This window comes from Lucilia sericata, unplaced genomic scaffold, assembly GCF_015586225.1.
Source record: "Lucilia sericata isolate MDLA Ls3-8-SP2 unplaced genomic scaffold, ASM1558622v1 Contig000064F_arrow, whole genome shotgun sequence".
In the NCBI taxonomy this organism is placed as follows: domain Eukaryota; kingdom Metazoa; phylum Arthropoda; class Insecta; order Diptera; family Calliphoridae; genus Lucilia; species Lucilia sericata.
In genome coordinates, this window is record NW_023994099.1 from 383,884 (window position 1) to 403,892 (window position 20,009).

Consider the following 20,009-nt stretch of genomic DNA (forward strand, 5'->3'; position numbering starts at 1 on the left):
TTACACTAATGTTCACATGGATGTCCAAGTTGTTCTTTTAAAATTTGAGGATTCTATCTCTAATAGATATGCAATCTTTTCCACTTAATTCATATGGGGGGAGGGGTTATCACTCCCCCTATTGCTAATCCGCCAATTTATTAAACTAACGTTCACATGGATGCAAAAGTTGTTCTTGCAAAATTTGAGGATTCTATCTCTAATAGTTTCTCAGATATACTAATTTTTGTACTTAATTCACATGGGGGTATCTCGCTCCCATATTGATAGTCCACCCATTTTTGTCTAAAATATTAATATTAATACTAAAGTGGCTCTCATAAAATTTGAGGACTCTATCTTATACATATTATCTCAAAAATACTAATTCAATATTTTCTGTATATAGGAAGTGCCACGCCCACAATACCTACTCCGCCCATTTTGCCCACAATTGTTCATATCTATGTCAAAATTGTCCACTACAAACTATAGCTGTAGTAGTTTCTGAAATAGAATACTTTTAATACTTACTTTGTTAGTGGGCGTGGCACTTGGTCTACTTGAAATATCAAAATAAAAAGTATCCTATAGTTCCTTCCAGGCATAGACAAAGACACTGTGAAAATTTCAAGAAAATCGGTCTAGCAGTTTTGCAGGCTATAGACTTTGAACAAATAAACAAACAAACCCACGAATAAACACACATTTATATATACATAGATTCACGGATGTTGAAGTTCTTAGCGCAAAATTTGAAGATTCTAGCTCTAATAGTTTCCAATATAAACGAATTTTTGTATTTAAATTATATGGGAGGTGCCACGACCCCTGCTGCAAATACGCCCTCTTTTTGTCCTAAATAATCATATTGAAAATAAGTGTCTCCGGCAATATTTGAGGACTCTAACTGTTATATAAGATATACTGATTTATTATTTTCCTAATATGGGGTATTGGAATGTGCCACACCCACTATAGCCATTCAGCCCATTTTGTCCACTAATATCCTTATGGATGTCAAAGTTGTCCATAAAAAATTTTAGTACTCTAGCTGTTGCAGTTTCTGAGATATGCGACTTTTAATACTTATTTTGTGTGTGGGCGTGTCTTATCGACTACTTGAAATTTCAAAGTAAAAAGTAGCCTATAACCTCTTCCTGACATACAGGAATACACTGTGAAAATTTCAAGAAAATCGGTGCAGCCGATTAGAAGTCTATAAACTTCAAATATAAAAACATACAAACACACATTAATTTTTATATATAGACTAGCTATACCCAGTGTGCTTTGCTACCCTAAAAGGAATATGTATAAATAAATACCAGATTTATTATATGTTACATATGAAAGATGTCAAGCAAATTATTGCAAGTTCGCCAGTTTCTATCTATCGCCAATTTCTATCTATCTATAAAAAATTTGAATAATATAAGAGTTTCCAAGATGCACGAAATTTTGTATTTAATTCATATATGTTGTGCCAAGCCATCCATTGAAAGTCCGCCCGTTATGCTCTAAATGTTCACATGAATTTCAAAGTTCTCCATGTAAAATTTGAAGATTCTAGCTCTAATAGTTTCTCAGATACACGAATTTTTCTATTTGATTCATGTGGGGGCTTCAAGACCCCCCAGATGAAAGTTCGCTTCTTTTTTCCTCCAAAATGTTCAGATGAATATTTAAGTTCTTCGTGCGAAATTTGAAGAATTTAGTTCCATTAGTTTTCCAGATAAACGAATTTTTGTCTTTAATTAATATAGGAGGTGCCGCTCCCCTCATGGGTAGTCCGCCAATTTATTACCCAAAATGTTTACATGGAAGTTAATGTTTTTCGTGCAAAATTTTAAGATTCTAACTGTAATAGTTTCCAAGATAAACGTATTTTTGTATTTAATTTATATGGGAGGTGCCACGCCCCCTAATGCTAGTCCGCCTACTTTTTGTCCTAAATAATTATATTGACACTAAAGTTCCTCCGACAAATTTTGAGGACTCTAACGTTCAAACATACAAACAAACACACATTCATTTTTATATGTATATATATATATACAGTGGTGGCTACGATTTTAGCACACTTGGTATATGTTGCCTATAACATAAAATATTTCCTATAGTTCTTAACTTTTTTAACAAATTCTTTTTTATGCGTAACACATGTCCTTCGAGGATCACGACACATTACATTTTGTTCCACTACTTTGTTGCATGTAGATTTTTTTCTTTCCAAAGTACATCTACCCCCAAAAAAAATCTGGACATAAGTTTAGCACAAAATTAAAAAATCATTAAAAAATTAAAAATAAAACAAAACAACCGGTTATATTTATCTTATTGCACTTAAGATTTTATATTTTGTGGAATAGTTGCAGATTTTGATAATATCATTCCTCCTCCTGGACATAATCTTCACCAGAACCCTCTAGAAATTTCAGCCCATAAATTGGCAAAATTCTTGGTGATTTCTGCTTTTATTTGTTGGTGCATATCATGTTATATGTTCTCTATTGAATTGGAATCGAGAAAATATACTGGGCACTGCAAACATGACAATCCCGGTCGCTTCCAAGCAGCTCATCTCAGCACTTTTAGCATATTTACGGTCGATGTCGACCAAAAAACGCCATCTTTGTCCTCCGATTTTTTAATAAAGTATTTAAGATCCTATTTTGATAGTCATACGGATCCACTTCTGCATCCAACATCAATATAGGACCAACAGCATGCCAAGAAAATGCAATGAATACCATAAAATTTCCCCCCATTGTGATATATGATTTCTCTGGAACACTTTAGCTTTATCTGCATGATTGGAGGATACTAGTTGAAGATTAATAGGATCAAATTTGATGGAAAAATTTAATTATGCTGTACTCCAAACATGCAGCAACAACCAAAGTGTACATTTAAAACCATAAAACACAATGGGTGAAATATGACGAATTCGGAGGCGTTTTCCGGGCTAGTGGAGGTTCTATACGCAAGGTGGATGCACAAATGGATCAGTATGACTATCAAAATAGACCCTTAAATATTTTAGTAAAAAAATGAGTGGACAAAAGTTCAGTTAAATGGCGTTTTTTGGTCGACAATGACCCAAAATATGTTAAAAGTACAGAGAGGAGCTTCTTGGAAGCGAGCGAGATTGACATGTTTGCAGCCCCCAGAATAATTTCTAGATCCCAATCCAATAGGGAACATATTAAACGAAATGGTGCAACAAATAAAACACAAATTCCTAAGAATTTTGCCTATTTATGGGCTGAAAGTTAAAATTTATGTCATGAAATTTCTAGTGGGTTCTGGTGAAGATTATGTCCAGGAGAAGAAATGATATTATCAAAATGTGCAACTATTCTACAAAATATAAAATTTTAAGTGAAATTACATAAAATTATCCAGTTTCTTTGCTTTATTTTTAATTTTTTAATGATTTTTTTATTTTGTGCTAAACTTATGTCCAGATTTTTTTGGGGGTAGATGTACTTTGGAAAGAAAGAAATCTATCTGCATCAAAGTAGTGGAACAAAATGTAATGTGTCGTGATCCTCGAAGGACATGTGTTACGCATAAAAAAGAATTTGTTAAAAAAGTTAAGAACTATAGGAAATATTTGATTTTATATTTAACAGATACCAAATGTGCTAACCTCATGGCCGCCACTGTATATATATAGATAGATAAGAATATACAATTTTTTGTAATTACTTCACGTGAGAGGCACCAAAATTGGGGACTCTAGCTGTTATAGTTTTCTAGATATACATATTTTAATAATTAGATTTTAGTATTTACTTCATATGGGAGGTGCCACGCCCGCTTTTGAACTCCCTATTTTTGTCCAAAATATTTGTATTTAAACAAAAGTTACTTGTACAAAATTTGGGGACTCTATACGTGGGACCTCGCTCATTTGAAATTTTAACATAAAAAGCAGTTATAACTCCTTCCAGACATACAGGAAGATATTGTGAAAATTTCAAGAAAATCATTAAGAAAATCATTAATTTTTCATTGACGTTTAAGAGATGTTTTCCTTTTATGCTTCAAAATCCATTCTAACTTAGTAAAATACTAACTTAGTAAAAAAAAAAAAGTGGCCTCCGGTAGGTTAGTGGTTAGTGTTCTAGTCTGGTAGACCGGAGGTGGTGGGTTCGATTCCCACCTGAGGCACTGGTTAAGGAGCGCACAACAGGCCCGATAGAGGCCTAGGTGTATTTCTTCGGATTTGATGTATATACATCCTCCTTTCAAACTAACTAACTAACTAGTAAAATACTTTTTTTAAGTTCCACATTAAATGAATACAGAATATTCATTATTACTTTACCAATCTTAAAACGATTTCAATTATATTATGGAAAATACTGGTTAAGAATCTCTTGTCAAAATTGCATATCTAGATATACCAAATCCGAAAGTCCTAATACAATATTAGTATTACAACAACAAGTACAAGCATCTCTTTAACTCTCAGCTGTGAATAGCACATCAAACACCAAAAAAATATGAGAGGAAATTTAAATCCATGATTTTAAATGACCCTTAAATGAGACCTATTCTATGAGTACTTTTATGCATAACTTTTTTACTTAATGAATTTTATATCATCTCGATATCTTTTTTTACTTAACAAAAAGTCATTTGCATCATTTAAGTATCTCACGAAATTTTGTGAAACTTGAGGCTTCACATTTTGTTTAACAATTGAAATATGTATATATACAACCAACCACAACAACATCTAACTAACTGAACTAACAAAATCAAAATCCAAACAAAACTTGTGGCATTCAAAATAAGTAAAAGGCCAAGTTTAAGGTATCGTACGTCTGCAATGCCAATAACAAAAGCATCTGCTTTAACCACGATACCACTCTACTCGTGAAGATGCTTTTTTAGCATCAATAATGATTATTACAAAAATTGTAAGAAAAAAAAAATATCAAAAACAAAAAATTCAAGAATAAACGAAAGAACAGACAAAATTTGAAGAACATAATGATAAAGTTGATGAAGAAGAGTCAAAAAAGATACAAGAAGGAAACATACAACATTATGCAGAAAATACCCAGCAGTTCGGTCGGACAGTCCCGAACTCCCTATTTAACCTACCACATAGGGTTACATCTGGCCACCGACTGCCCAGGTGACTAGCAGCTTCTCGCTTCCAAAGGGGAAACTAAAGTGACGATTATCTTTACCCTCTTTTACAAGGAGTACATCCGTGGCGAAAGACGAATTAAAGCCCACCAGGTGTTTAGACGTTAGTGGAAATCACTGTCTTTTTCGGATGCATTGACTCTTTGCCGAACTGCAGGGTATTTAGTTAGTTCTACCACTACAACTATAACTACACACTAGCACAGATTGGTATGACAAAAACATTTTTACAAAGAACTCATCATCTTAAGAATAAGTATTAAATAACTGGCCTCAATGGATATAGTAAATACACTCCCGCTCATATGAAAAAGTTCACTACATAAGTATTTTATTTAAATGTACATTAGAGGGTCCTGAGGAACAGTATTGTTAATAATCTGATATTGGATTTTTTTGGAACTGTCCTCAGTTCCCCACCAGCGATTGAAATCATTATAATTTGTAAAAAAATATATATTTCAAAAATTACCTAATTTTAAACTGATTACGGGAAAATAATTAAAATTTTGTTTATATTTTTGGTCCTCTAAATGATATTTACTGGGATTGAGAAAATTTTTAGCTCATACAGAAAAATATTTGAAAATTTGTTTGGTTCATTTCAGATTTTTATAGATTATTTTGGAATTTATATGTCCCTTATAATGCACTAAAAGTCGTTTTGCGGACCAAAAATAGGCTAAAACAAGTAAGAGTGTGCCGAATCTCAAATACCCACCATCAAACCGTATGCCATAAAAGGAATGCTCCCCTATAAACATCAGGGTGATATTTGGAATATGGCTTAAGTCAATTATGGACCGAGCTCTTTTGAACTAACAAAATATAAATTTTTAAAAACCAAATATTTTATTTAAATTTTTAAACTGTGAGTGTATGAGTAATTTTCTGAAGAAGACTTTTATATGCGTTAATTATGAACCGATACTCATAAAATTTTGTACATAGATTTCATTTGTATAGAACTTGTTTATGCAAAATTTCAGCGCTATACTCGTATTTTAAATAAGGAAAACTCGTATTTCAATAACCAAAACTCTTTCCTGAAGGGAACCTTTTACAGGGGTTAGGGTCAGTTATAAATCAGTCCTCATTAAATACGGAATGAAGAATTATGTTCCTAAGTATAAACTTTTTTATGAATTTCATAACCGTATTCATAACTCATATACGGTATACGGTTATGAGCATTATAGTTATTTGCAGAGGGAGAAGGTTCATTTATGGGCCGATCCAAAAAAAATTGGTACAGAGGTTTTGGCTCGTAAGAAACTTACGTGTGTAGCATTTAATCGCTTTACTCGTATTTCTAAAACAGTAATGAGCGTTGAAGCTATTTCTTGAAGTGGACCAAATAGGGGGAGTAGGGCCAATTATGGACCTATTCACATAAAAGTTATTAAAAAGATTTTGGCTCGCGAGGAACTTAATTGTGTAAAATTGTATTGCTATATTCGTATTTTTAGTCAGTAATGAGCGTTAAAGTCATTTTTAGAAGGGGACCGTATATGGGGGTGGGGTCATTTATGGGCCGATCATAAAAAAATTCGTAGAGCGATTTTGGTTGGTAAGAAACTTACTTATACCGAATTTCATCGCTATACTCGCATTTTTGGACCAGTAATGGGTGTTAAAGTCATTTCCTAAAGGGGACCTTATATGGGGTAGGGTCATTTATGGACCAATCCTAAAATAGAAATGTAGAGAGGTTTTAGTTCATTAAAAACTTATTTATACGGAATTTCAACACTATACTCGCATTTTTGGGCCAGTAATGAGTGTTAAAGTCATTTTCTGAAGGGGACCTTATATGGAGGATAGGGTCATTTATGGGCCGATCCTAAAAAAATTCGTAGAGCGATTTTGATTCGTAAGAAACTTACTTATACCGAATTTCATCGCTATACTCGCATTTTTGGACCAGTAATGAGTGTTAAAGTCATTTTCTAAAGGGGATCTTATATGAGGGTAGGGTCATTTATGGGCCGATCCTAAAATAGAAATGTAGAGAGGTTTTAGTTCGTTAAAAACTTATTTATACCAAATTTCAACACTATACTCGCATTTTTGGGCCAGTAATGAGTGTTAAAGTCATTTTCTGATGGGGACCTTATATAGGGGGTACGGTCATTTATGGGCCGATCCTAAGAAAAATTGGTTAAAAGGTTTTGGTTCGTAAGAAACTTACTTATACCGAATTTCATCGCTATACTCGCATTTTTGGACCAGTAATGAGTGTTAAAGTCATTTTCTAAAGGGGACCTTATATGGGGGTAGGGTCAATTATGGACCGATCCTCAAAAAATTTGGTAAAAAGATTTTGGATCACAAGAAACTTATTTATGTCGATTTTCATAGCTATACTTGCATTTTGGGACCAGTAATGAGTGTTAAAGTCATTTTCAGAAGGGGATCGTATATGGGGGTAGGGTCATTTATGGGCCGATCCTAAAATAGAAATGTAGAGAGGTTTTAGTTCGTTAAAAACTTATTTATACCGAATTTCAACACTATACTCACATTTTTGGGCCAGTAATGAGTGTTAAAGTCATTTTCTGAAGGGGACCTTATATGGTGGGTAGGGTCATTTATGGGCCGATCCTCAAAAAATTTGGTAGAAAGATTTTGGCTCATATGAAACTTATTTATGTCGAATTTCATCGCTATACTCGTACTTCTAAAGCAGTTATGCCCGTTAAAGCTGTTTTTTGAGGTCCACTTGTATGGGGGCTATCCGAAAAATTAGACCAATATTGTACATTTTCAATACCAAACAAACCTTAGTAATAGAGAATATTTGTGCAAAATTTCATCTATCTAGCTCCTATCGTGTGGTCCCTATCGTGATTTTAACAGACAGACGGACGGACGGACAGACGGACGGACATGGCTAGATCGTCTTAGAATTTAATAAGGACCCGGAATATATATACTTTTATGGGTATATGGCCAATATTTCGATGTGTTACAAACGAATTGACAAAATCAATATAACCCCATCTTTTTTGATGGTGGGTATAAAAATATTAATTATTTTTGCCGCGATGAGCCCAGAATTACGAATTTTTGAGACCCATTCCGAAAAGATTGCAGAATATTTTTTAATACATTGCACAATGGCTTAGAAACTTTTATTTTTGGAAATAATTCAGTATCTCTGGAACTATTGAATATACTATATGAAATTTCACATGTTTGGAGCTAAGGTGTTTTCGAGTTGATAGATAGTTGTAGGCGATCGAGGGCGGAATGCGAACCAGAGGGTAGTAGAATGTAAATAAACCATCAGATATTGAAAATTTGTCAGCCGTATATGCAAGTGTTTTTATGTTAACACAGGAAAAATAGGAACAGCTGTTTTCATCTTACTTTGTATTTATTTTATACGGATCGGATTTTACTTCTTCATTTTTCAAAAATATTAGATATTCGAATATTTCTCATTATTATTTAAAACTATTAAATAATAATGTGAAAACCCAGATTCGTGCCCCAATGTTGACTATTCCCCACAACATTAAAACCAACTCCGATTTAATGTTTTTATTTTTCAAAGGAACTTTACAGATCACCCTCAAGCTTATTTGCATGAGCTTAGTTACATTAACACATTTACAAACATAGTTAATAAACTAGCGGTACAATCTACACTTATGCACATAAATACTATGTACTACGTATCCAGATATATACTTCTAACATGCATACTCATGTTAGCAATATATTAGATACTTACTTAGTTTCAGTTCATTTTAGTTGCCAACATAATTCTATGTACAATGTACATTGTATATGTACATAGTTTAATCATTTGATGATACACAACCACTGGATTTTCAACAAATATTGTAACTAATCCGGTCATACAAGCAAGTTTTGCGGCATTACGCAGAAGTGCGTATTTAGAGGTTTGCACTTTTAAACACATATTTACCAGACAATAATTCTAGAAAACCATTTACGAGTTTTAATGACTTTATAAGCACAGTCAAGGACTAAGTTTATTGCATGTTCTGTGTGGTTTTTGTTTTAACCACCCCACAGTGGTATAGGAAAAAAAAAAGAGGGAAATAATTCGGTAACTTCTAAACGGTTAATCCGATTTTAATGAAATTTGGTATGCACAAAGAGGAGGTGTTGTCGATTTTAGGTTTTGAATTTGGACCTTATAGGCCAACCAGGGGCCCGGCGGGGGGTCCTCAAATTAGGACACCTCGGCTATGTTAAATTTTTAAAACGATCCTATTTCTTCATTTGAGTTCCGATTTAAAAAAAATCATCCATATATGTAACAAATTTAAGAGTTAACCTTATGGATGAAAATAATAGTGCTAGGCAAATTTTCTAAAAGATGTTGAGTTTTCCCTAATTAATTTGTCACTTAAAAAACATTAGGTAGGCATGTTATATATCAATGGAAAGGTAATTTTGTCTATTTTTCAAAACTGTATATAATTTTTGAAAATTAAAAAATTCGCGGAATACTTTTTTTAAAAAAAATTAAAAAATGTTTTTTATTCAGTTTTTGCGAAGATACAAATTTTTCAAATTGCAATAAAAATTTTATTTATGAATATTTTTTGATGAAATTTTACAGTTAGGTAGATTTTTTTACTCAAAATCCAAAATTAAATAAAAATTTCGAATTTTCTTATTAGAAATCCCGGAATTCCCAAAAAAGTTTTAAAAAATCCCAAAAATGGGATTTTTTGGTTTTTTGCCTATTATATCCATACCAGGGGCGGGGTTATCGAAACCCGTTACAAAATGATTAAGAACTTATTGGGTCATATAAAACAGGTCACTATAATTTGATATCGACTATGCGATTTGAGAATTTTTGCTCAAAATTTAATTTTCCATAAAAAATAGGGTTTTTTTGGATGGACCTGGTCCCCTCGGTATCAAAAATTTTTAGGTTTTGTTTCATTTATCGTATTTTATGTAAAGTCAGCTTTCCAAAAAGTATAAATTCTATATACATCTTCTTAGAAACTTTTTAGATAACTTAAAAAGAAAAAGATACTTTTTTCCCAAAAAAATGACAAAAAATCGCCTTTTTTTAATTTTTTAAATTTAAATGCCTATAACTTTGGACTCAGTCATGATTTTTACATAATTCTTTCACTGCTTGGTATATAAACTTGTTGTTAAGCAAATAAAAAAAAAATGGCGAAAATCGGAAATATTTGGACCTGCTATTATCAAAAAAACTAAAGTAAGGACGGTAAAAATTTTAAAATTTTAATATTCAAATGCGAATATCTCCTAAACTATAAGAGATAATTTACTGCTACGACGACATTTTTTATAGTGCTCGATGAGGAGATTCTATATACGAAATTTTTTTTAAATCGGAACTCAAATGAAGAAATAGGATCGTTTTAAAAATTTAACATAGCCGAGGTGTCCTAATTTGAGGACCCCCCGCCGGGCCCCTGGTTGGCCTATAAGGTCCAAATTCAAAACCTAAACTCGACAACACCTCCTCTTTGTGCATACCAAATTTCATTAAAATCGGATTAACCGTTTAGAAGTTACCGAATTATTTCCCTCTTTTTTTTTTCCTATACCACTGTGCACCCTAATGTACACGAATAAGATTTGAATTAAGTTTCACGTTGAATTTTCTATTTGGAAACTCATATTTGTATCGCATGTTGAATTGAGTCAAATCAAAGTATGTACATATGTTATTGACGGAAAAAACTCCTAAAATATTTTGAAATTACTAATTTTATTATATTTTGATCATGTAGCGTCATGGATACTTGACCGATTTAGATAAATTATGCAGTAATATGTATTTCATTCAAAAAAAATTCCATTTTAAATGAACTGATGAGTAAGTAAAATTGGCTTAACCGACCCTTTACTACAAGACAGGCTTAACTGCAAAGTTATTTAAGAAATAATAAAATTTCCTAAATCATTCAAAGTCGTTCTTCTCGAAGCAATGCTTTTTGACCTATGACAGTCTTGTAGTAAATGAGCAATATGTATTTACTCATTTGAAGAGAAAAAACACACAATTATTAAGTAAAGTGATTAATTCACAACACGTTCCAAATGAAATATGACAGGTTACTTCCGAATAATGTTTTATAGCCGGGGTACTTTATAAAATTGTGTTCTTTATGTGTGTGTGTTTGTGTATGAATAAAAGTTTGTTTTTTATTATTTAATTATTATTTTTTTTTCTTTTGTTATCAACACCTGTTAGCAGATAAATTTATTCTATTGTCTTCGGTGACATTAATGATTAAATCTTAGTTTATTTACAAGTGTAATTCTTTTTTTTTAAATAAAACATTTTTTTCTTGAGTACGATTGATTGAATTTTTAACCTATGTTATAATACGTGTTACTTTTTCCATTCATTATATGTATTTTTGTAATAAAAGTCGTTTTTTTGATAAAAACAATTAAATGTTTTAACGCGTTTATCTACAGAAAGTTTAAATTTAACGAAAAAAAAACTTTGTATAAATTAAATATGTATTTCTTAAATAGAATTTTAAAAATCTAAAAACTAAAATATAACTATGTTATAAATTCTTATAGTGTACAATATATTTACTATGCATATATGTATGTATGTAGTTAATGCCAAATATCCCAATTAATAAGGAACATTTGTGTAAAAAAAGTATCCCCCTATTAATCCCTATTCTTAATGTCATATGGAGCTTTCAACAGATGGACATACAAGACAATATTGTCTTATAACTTTCTGAAATAAAAATGTATGTATTACGCTGGTTTGCAATGAAATCCTCCTTTAAAAAATGTTATAGAACTTAAGATATCGCCACACTAAATCTACACCTGCTTTCGATTTTTGTCTATCACGTCACAATTTCAGGTAATTCACTATTTTACTTAACCATTATGGGACCGAACATAAATCTTAAAAAATTTTTCAAGTAACATTTTTGTAATAAAATTCTAATAGTATAGTACTCACAATATTCGACTACAAGTTTTAAAGACCATAGGTAGATACATCTGCTTATGATATATTTGTGAGATATTTGTTCAATAATGTCAATTAGGGTTGGAAACGAAAATATATTTCATATTTCGTCCATGAATGATCGACCAAAAAATAGTTATATGATGACAAAATTTAAAACTTTTTTTGCAAGAAATTTTTTGGGTTTATAAATATTGAAAATTCAAAAATTTGATTCAATAATTTCGCATCGTATATTAATGTATAGAACTTTAAGTACTAAAGTTAGCAAGGATTGTTAACAAAGAGGCCCTACAAAGGTAGGGCCACAAATACGGGAACTTATGGAGGATTGTCATTTTTAGGGGAAAACAAAGAGCTGAAAACTAAAAAGAAAAAAGTTAAAGAAACTCTCTCAGCATATCAACATTTTAAATGACATATGTCACTAAAACTTAATTTTTTGAAATCACACTTTTGCCCTAAAATCTTAGTGCAGTATTTGAATTTTACAAAGTAGTAACTTATATACATCCAGACATCCTTATAGTAAATTTTATTTGTTTTTGTCAATTTTGTCCACATTTTAAAATTTTACTTTCTTAAAACACTTTTGTGAAAAAAGTAGAGGTGATAAAATTTTTTTGTTACCACCCCTGGATTCAGGAGCAATAAATCTATCCCAATCAGCCATTAAAAAATAATTTTTTTTTGCAGTGTCATTATCAAAAATATGAATTTATAGGTTTGATTTTTTTTATCTTAAGAATTTAAAATAGCAATTTTAATTTGTTAAGTAATCTGCAAATATTTACATATACTCCACAGTCATTAAAAATACTTTGAAAGGATCGTCTTCTCTACAATTGATATACATATGTACATACAAATACTTATTAACCTCGTCATAATATCTTTCTATACAGAGTTTTTATGCAAATTAAAATCAAGAGAGTTAAAATTCAATGATCATTCACGACTATTTCTCATAGGAATAGAGTAGACATACTCGTAGTAAATTTGGAATGTTCATATACCCAGCAAAAACTTTCATTGAAAAGTAAAATGCTAAAATTTACTTACACAATAGCATTTTAAGTCATTATTTTAAAACGGTGATAACATTGGAGGCAAGTACTTACTACGCTCGATGGCAAATAGGGAGTTAGACCTACTACGATCGCCTGTAAATTAGGTGTTGAGTATGTTGTTTTGATTCTGAGAAAAACAGTAATTACATATTATTATTACATGAAAAGTAAGTAATTACATATTATATTATTTGTATTAATAAATTAATAGACTCATTCTAAGTAATGCAGATGGAATGTAGTAGTCATTGAAAAGTAAGTTATTGAGTAAGTACAAGTCACTGACATGTTTTTGCTGGGTACATACATGAATACGAAGTCTGATATAAATATAAATTTATTATTCATATGTGCATGAAATAAAATGGATGCATGCATGCATGATGCACTTATACGAAAACATGTATATATGTATGTATCCACATACACATACATATATACACACATATGTAAATAAATTTTCATATTATGGTGGCACCATTTATATTAAAAAACAATTTCTCAATTGTTTTTTACTCATATTTTTCCAATGGGAACAATATATTTTGTAAAATTTAAAACTTTTACAAGAAGCGTGGAGTTATCAAACATTTAACTGTTTCGATAATTTAATTTAGGTAAATGAATTAATTTATGATCAAAATTCGAAAAATTCCATTACTTTAGTTTTTAAAAATTTTATGTATCTAAAAATTTGGTAAAATTTAATTTAATTTAATAAGATCTACAATTTCTTTTGACTACCCTAATGTTGTACATCCAAAAATATACACTCTGTATTCTAAGAGTGAGTGAGAATATGTGCACATTTATTATCATGCATATCCTGAATATGCTAAACGAGTATCATCACAGACAGGGTAGAATATTTAAAGATCACTTGAAAAGTATAGAATCTTGTTGAGTTCTTAAAAGAATACTTGATATGGTAATCAAAATATTTTATACGTACATACATATGTATGTACAGTAGATATGTACTGTACACATCCATACATTGATTCAACGAATCAAAGAACAATAATTTCTTGCAAATAGTATACATATCGTTCATTCACTACAATATCGGCATAAATCTAAAAACTTCGTTTTGAGTAAAATAGCATTGAATCTTTTATGACATTTTACATTTTTTAAATAACTTTTACACAGATCGACTGTTTTGAAAAAGATTCGGCACAGCCGAATATAGAACTCTGACTTATACACTCGTACACCGAAAATAGTAGCCATTTTTAAAAATACATAGTCAATACTATATGACTATGTATTTCCTATATAATGCAGGCATGGATCATGTTTGATATTTTTGAAAACAACATGGTCCATAGCCTGCATTAAATAAGATCATGTTGCTGGTCCCATAATTTCAGCATGGAACTAGTTTTGGGATTACTCCGATGTAATGCATTTATGGATTACGTGGTCCTCACCTAGAACATCACAATGTTAAATGGAGTATGTTTTTTCCATATAGGACTGGCCAAAAAATAAACCAGTCTTAGTCCTTTGAGGAGTACTCCTTACACGCGTTTGCGGAGTGGTCTCAATTTTCGCAGGGAAGTTGGAAACCCCCGAGTTTTGGATTATGCCAGTCATGTAGTGAATGAGCGATACTCTTGATCAGGATAATATGTGTAGAGTTTAAGTTAGATTAAAACTGTTAAATAATCAAAATCCACAAATTTTAACCATACCATCGTCAAAACGTTAAAAATAAGTACACTGGTTCCCCGGTTTAACGAATACTCAGTTTAGCGAATTCGTGATTTAACGAACGGACAAATTGTTTCCATTGAGTACCTTATATTACGAATGAATGAGTAAGTTTTGTACTCGATATAACGAATTTCTAAAAAAAAATTCTGTAAAAAGAGGTGAAAATACTACGGAAAGATAACTAAACTTCTTTATTAACCAAAAGCAATAACATATTAATATTTTATGTAAGTTCAATACCCAATTCAATGGGTACAAAATCTACAAATACAAAAATCCGGGAATAGGAATGAAAATATCATTTAAAAAATTATTTTCGGATATATAAATAAAATTTATTAAATACATTTTAATATAAAATTCTTTATTTAAGGGAATATTATGATTATTTTATTAATAAAGTGAGAAATGGAATTGTTTGTAATGAAAATTACCATAAAATACTTAGAATTTCACATCGATTAAAATGGGCATCAAATCCCTATTTTTTATAAGAGAAGAATTCATTTTCGAAATGAAACAACTTTAACATCAATAAACAAAAAATATTGTTTTTTACCTAATTGTAATACAATTTTTCATAAAATCTTTAATTTTGGTTTGATTGCAAATTTAACTAAAAAACTAATTTCTATCTTTTGCACACTGCATAAAAATGCATGTAAATTGTCAAAAACTTTATGGGTGCATTCAAAAAGATTTAAAAAATAGACTTCCTACCTTCTATTACCGTATAATTATCAATTAATCATGTAAAAGTAGTTTTTCGGTTTAACGGACTTTTCGTTTTTACGAATGGGCCTGACATTATATCTTTCGTTAAACCGGGAAACCACTGTATTATAAAATTTTGTAAATATTACATCGACCCCATCTATTCCACATAGAGCCTAAAAAGTACGTTGGAAAATTATGTACATATGTGCATATAATAAATATTTTGAACCACAAACAAATGAGATCTTGAAATCAGTGACCTTTAAACATATCTTGTTAATTTGAAATTCATTTTTGTTCAATTCGTTTCATTATTGTTTTAGCAACAACCTTTATATGTGCATCCCTTACTTTTTTACATTTGGTTTGTTTGGTAGATGCTGTCATTTTAGAATATAGTCCCATATCTTCATTAAGATTCAAAATTCCCAACTAAGTCACACATGACAATGGGATCAACAGAACTACTCATACCTAAAATCATACATATATGGATGAATGTCGTGTCTTTCCTGCCTTCAGCCTTGTACTTCTTCTGCAGTAGCATAACATAACAAAAACAACGTCGTGTACGTTCAATGGATGACTACTAACTTCTTCCTCAGCCTTTTCTACACAACACACTACATACGATACTCCGAACTCTAGTTGCGAAGGACAATGATATTTAGGATGTAGAAACGCACATAAGTATAAAAGTTTACTTATGGATTTTTTTATGTTAGGAAAAAGCTGCACGTAGCAAAATTATTTTCTGAATTATACAAAAACACATCAAATATTTTCTAATCGATCAAATATGTTTTTTATTTTTTTATATCCACCACTAAAAAAAAGATTTTGCCAATCTGTGTATTGCTTACTGAAATATGCATTCCTATCGGGTTCGGATCAAATAGGTTCCGATCAATACAAAAATCGGTATAAATAAATTTGCTGAAATCCTTAGTGATACTACAAACCCTCCTTCAGAAAATTACTTAAATTTCATAATTCTCCATTTAATATCAATATCACGATGAAATTCAGCATAAAAAACTTTTATAAAAACATAAATTCTTCCTTTACAAGAATCGGCCCATATTTAGACATCGAGTGGGGCTTCAAAGTTTAATACATTGCAGTTTAGTCGCTTAATAGAGATTTTCTGAATAGCCGGTCTGTGGCCGGGCGCAAGGACTTTCTACTGTATGGTATGTCCAACAACGGCTTCGTTTAATAAATATTTCCTAAATAACAGGCCTACGGCCGAACGCAAGAATTTACCACTCTATAATATGTCCAACACCGGCTTCTCTTAGTAAAGTTTTCCTAAATAGCCGACCTAAGGCCGAACCCTCTTGATACAGGGAGAGTGTATTCTTAGCAAAGCCGGTGTCCAATATACCCCAAAGGATAAAACCTTTGCGCTCGGCCAAAAGTCGGCTATCAAACATATGTATGTATGTTTTTTATTTCGTGTCATAAAAGTAATATAATGAAATAACTCCCCAAAAATATTTGAATTTGGAGCAATTCTTTCATAATGAAATAACTCCCCATTTTAAATTTGAAATGCGACGTCATGAAATAACTACCCTCGAAATAACTCCCCAAAATAAAAATGAAATAACTCCCTAAAAATTTGTTCAGAATGCAAAAACAACGAGATATGGGGATTTAATTCGCTTTTTGGGGCAATTCCTCAAAATTCAAAAATGAAATAAATCTCTAAAAATGTTTTTGGGATTATATTACTTTTTACATTATATTACTTTTATCACACGAAATAAAAAAAATATATGTTTGATAGCCGGCCTTCGGCCGTGCGCAAGGATTTTATTCTCTTGGGTATATTGGACACCGGCTTCGCTATGAGTACACTCTCCCTGTATCGAGAGCGTACGGCCTTAGGCCGGCTCTTTAGGAAATTCTTACTAAGCAAAGCCGGTGTTGGACATATGATAGAGTGATAAATACTTGCGTCCGACCGTAGTCCTGCTATTTAGGAAATATTTATTAAGCGATGCCGTTGTTGGACATACCATAGAGTATAATCTTTATTAACCGATTAAACTGAAATGTATTAAACTTTGAAGCCCCACTCGAAAGTATGAGCGACCTACTTTTTTAAAAATGTCACTAAACCCGACTTGTTCCATAATTTGGTATTTTCTTTATCTAGATGTCAAATTTTTAATGAGAACTTATTTCATTTTAAACTTAGGGATTTGTTCCATATGAAATAAATCCCCAAAAATGGGATGTTATTTCATTTTAATTTAGGGAGTTATTTCATTTCGTTGGGGCTTTTTTTTAATTTTTTAATTTGGAAATTATTTCATAATGAAATAAGTCCCCAAATTTGAGGAGTTATTTCATTTTTGTTTTGGGGAGTTATTTCATGACGTCGTGAAATGCCCCAAAAAGTGAATTAAATCCCCAAATTTCTGAACAAATTTTTAGGAAGTTATTTCATTTTTGTTTTGGTGAGTTATTTCGTGTGGAGTTTTTCCATGACGCCGTAAAGCATGCTTCAAAAAATCAGTTTTTGAACATCGTCATTCGTTGAGAAACTTAATATAGATTGAGATTCAACTAAGTTACTGAATTATAAGTGCTTAAAGGTACGAAAACCCGGGGTTTTACACGTATATATCTCAAGATTTTGTAGGTGTTTAGCACATATAATCGACGACGGTTAATAGTTTGAATACCCCAATATGTAGTATGTATATATTGAAGATTTTTTCGCAAACAACATCTAATTTGGAATGATTGGAAACATTAAAACAAAATATGAAGAAAATAATATTTATTATCTATATAATTTTTATCTATATCTATATTTATTATCTATATAATATTTATTATCTATATAATTCGAATCTATGTATATACAATATAGCTTCAATTGCGTTTTTGCAATATTAAAAATGTTATCAGAATGTAATACATACATTAGTATGTATCTGAATACTACATATGTATGGCATATGTACTACATATGTATGGCACATATTTTTTATATCACTATATGCAAACATTTTATATAGTATAAGTTTAGAATGCAATAGTAAAGGAAAAACTTGAAATTTAAGTCGAAAATAAGCCAGTTAGAGATGAATATACCATATTATGAGTAATATATTTCTTTATGTGTAAAATTATATTGTGCCTATAAATTCCCAAAAAGTGCAATGATCCAAAGTTCTTTTTATTTACTTCAAAGTTTGAAATTTGAGCCATCATTAAAATGGCAACATCACGAATTTTCCAAAAGCAACAACAAAATCCCAACCAACAATAACAGTGACGACCTCTTCAAGTACACGAGTATAAACAAGTTGTCTATCGCAGTTGGAGTACATACGATCAGAACTCCAGACCATGTTGTCTTGTAGTTTCTTTTTGTTATTTTTGTATTTTAGTTATTCCTTTTACATGAAGAAGGAGGGGGAGTAAGAGGAAAAACTGGTGTGTGTTATTACAACATTCTTATTTTGTTTATTTTTCCACTTTTATAATTTTCGTTTTATTCATTTTTATTTTTCGCAAATTATTTACTTCTTATTTTTTCGTATTTTTGTCTTTTCAGGCGAAATCTTTCTAATGCGACCTCTGGAGGATATCGCTGCAATCACGCATGTGGGCGATCCCGTCTTGCTCACAGTAATTGCGGAAGAGGTTAAGGTTGGTCGTGACGAACCGCCAGCAATGGCTTCCACCGTTCAATTGGCATTCTTTTTACCCGAACGTACCAATTCGCCACCATATTTTGAGAACGATCAGTAAGTTTTGAAAAGAAAACAAAAAATAATAAAACACAAGAAAAAAGAAAACATCATGACTACATTGAAATAGACCATTATGTTGAACTGGTTGATTATTACCTTCCATCTTTGCATTGCATTGCAGTGCCTTCTATTGCAATGAATCCATTGAATGCTTTTGCCTGATTTGCATGTACCCATTATTAGCATATTGCTTGTTTTTCCTCAAGTTTTTGCTTGTTTTTAGCCATCAAAAAATAAACTTAAAATTAAAATACAAGAAACACTATTTTCTTTCGTTAGCATTCTTTTCAAGTAATTTTAAGATTATGTCGTCCAATAATCCGTTATACAATATTTGTATTTATCAGCTGCTCTCAAACCTTGCCAAAAGTTTTCAAATTTATTTTAACAAGCTTACATATTGTATGTATCTGCAAACTTAAAACTCTGATATTTTTTTAGTACATAGTTCTCTACAGTTACATACATATATAACTAAGTTTCTTTAACCGTAACCAAACTTATTTTACGGATTAACCAGTACTATTTCTTTGAGTCCATATCATTCAGGTGGAGTGTCATAATTTTCAGTAACATAATGTCCATGGACGTTATGACAAT

At 31.1% G+C, this 20,009-nt stretch overlaps 1 protein-coding gene across 4 annotated transcripts in view; it reads left to right on the forward strand.

The window, feature by feature from the left end:
- LOC119616276 (cadherin-86C) overlaps positions 1-20,009 on the forward strand; it is a 90,116-nt gene that overhangs the window by 61,790 nt on the left and 8,317 nt on the right. For all 4 annotated transcript variants that reach the window (XR_005232520.1, XM_037972616.1, XM_037972617.1 and 1 more), the window contains exon 7: positions 19,211-19,403. Coding sequence is in view for 3 of the 4 variants with exons in the window: in XM_037972616.1 (XP_037828544.1) it covers positions 19,211-19,403 (193 nt within the window). In the remaining variant the exon portion in view is untranslated. The remainder of the gene's footprint in view (positions 1-19,210; positions 19,404-20,009) is intronic.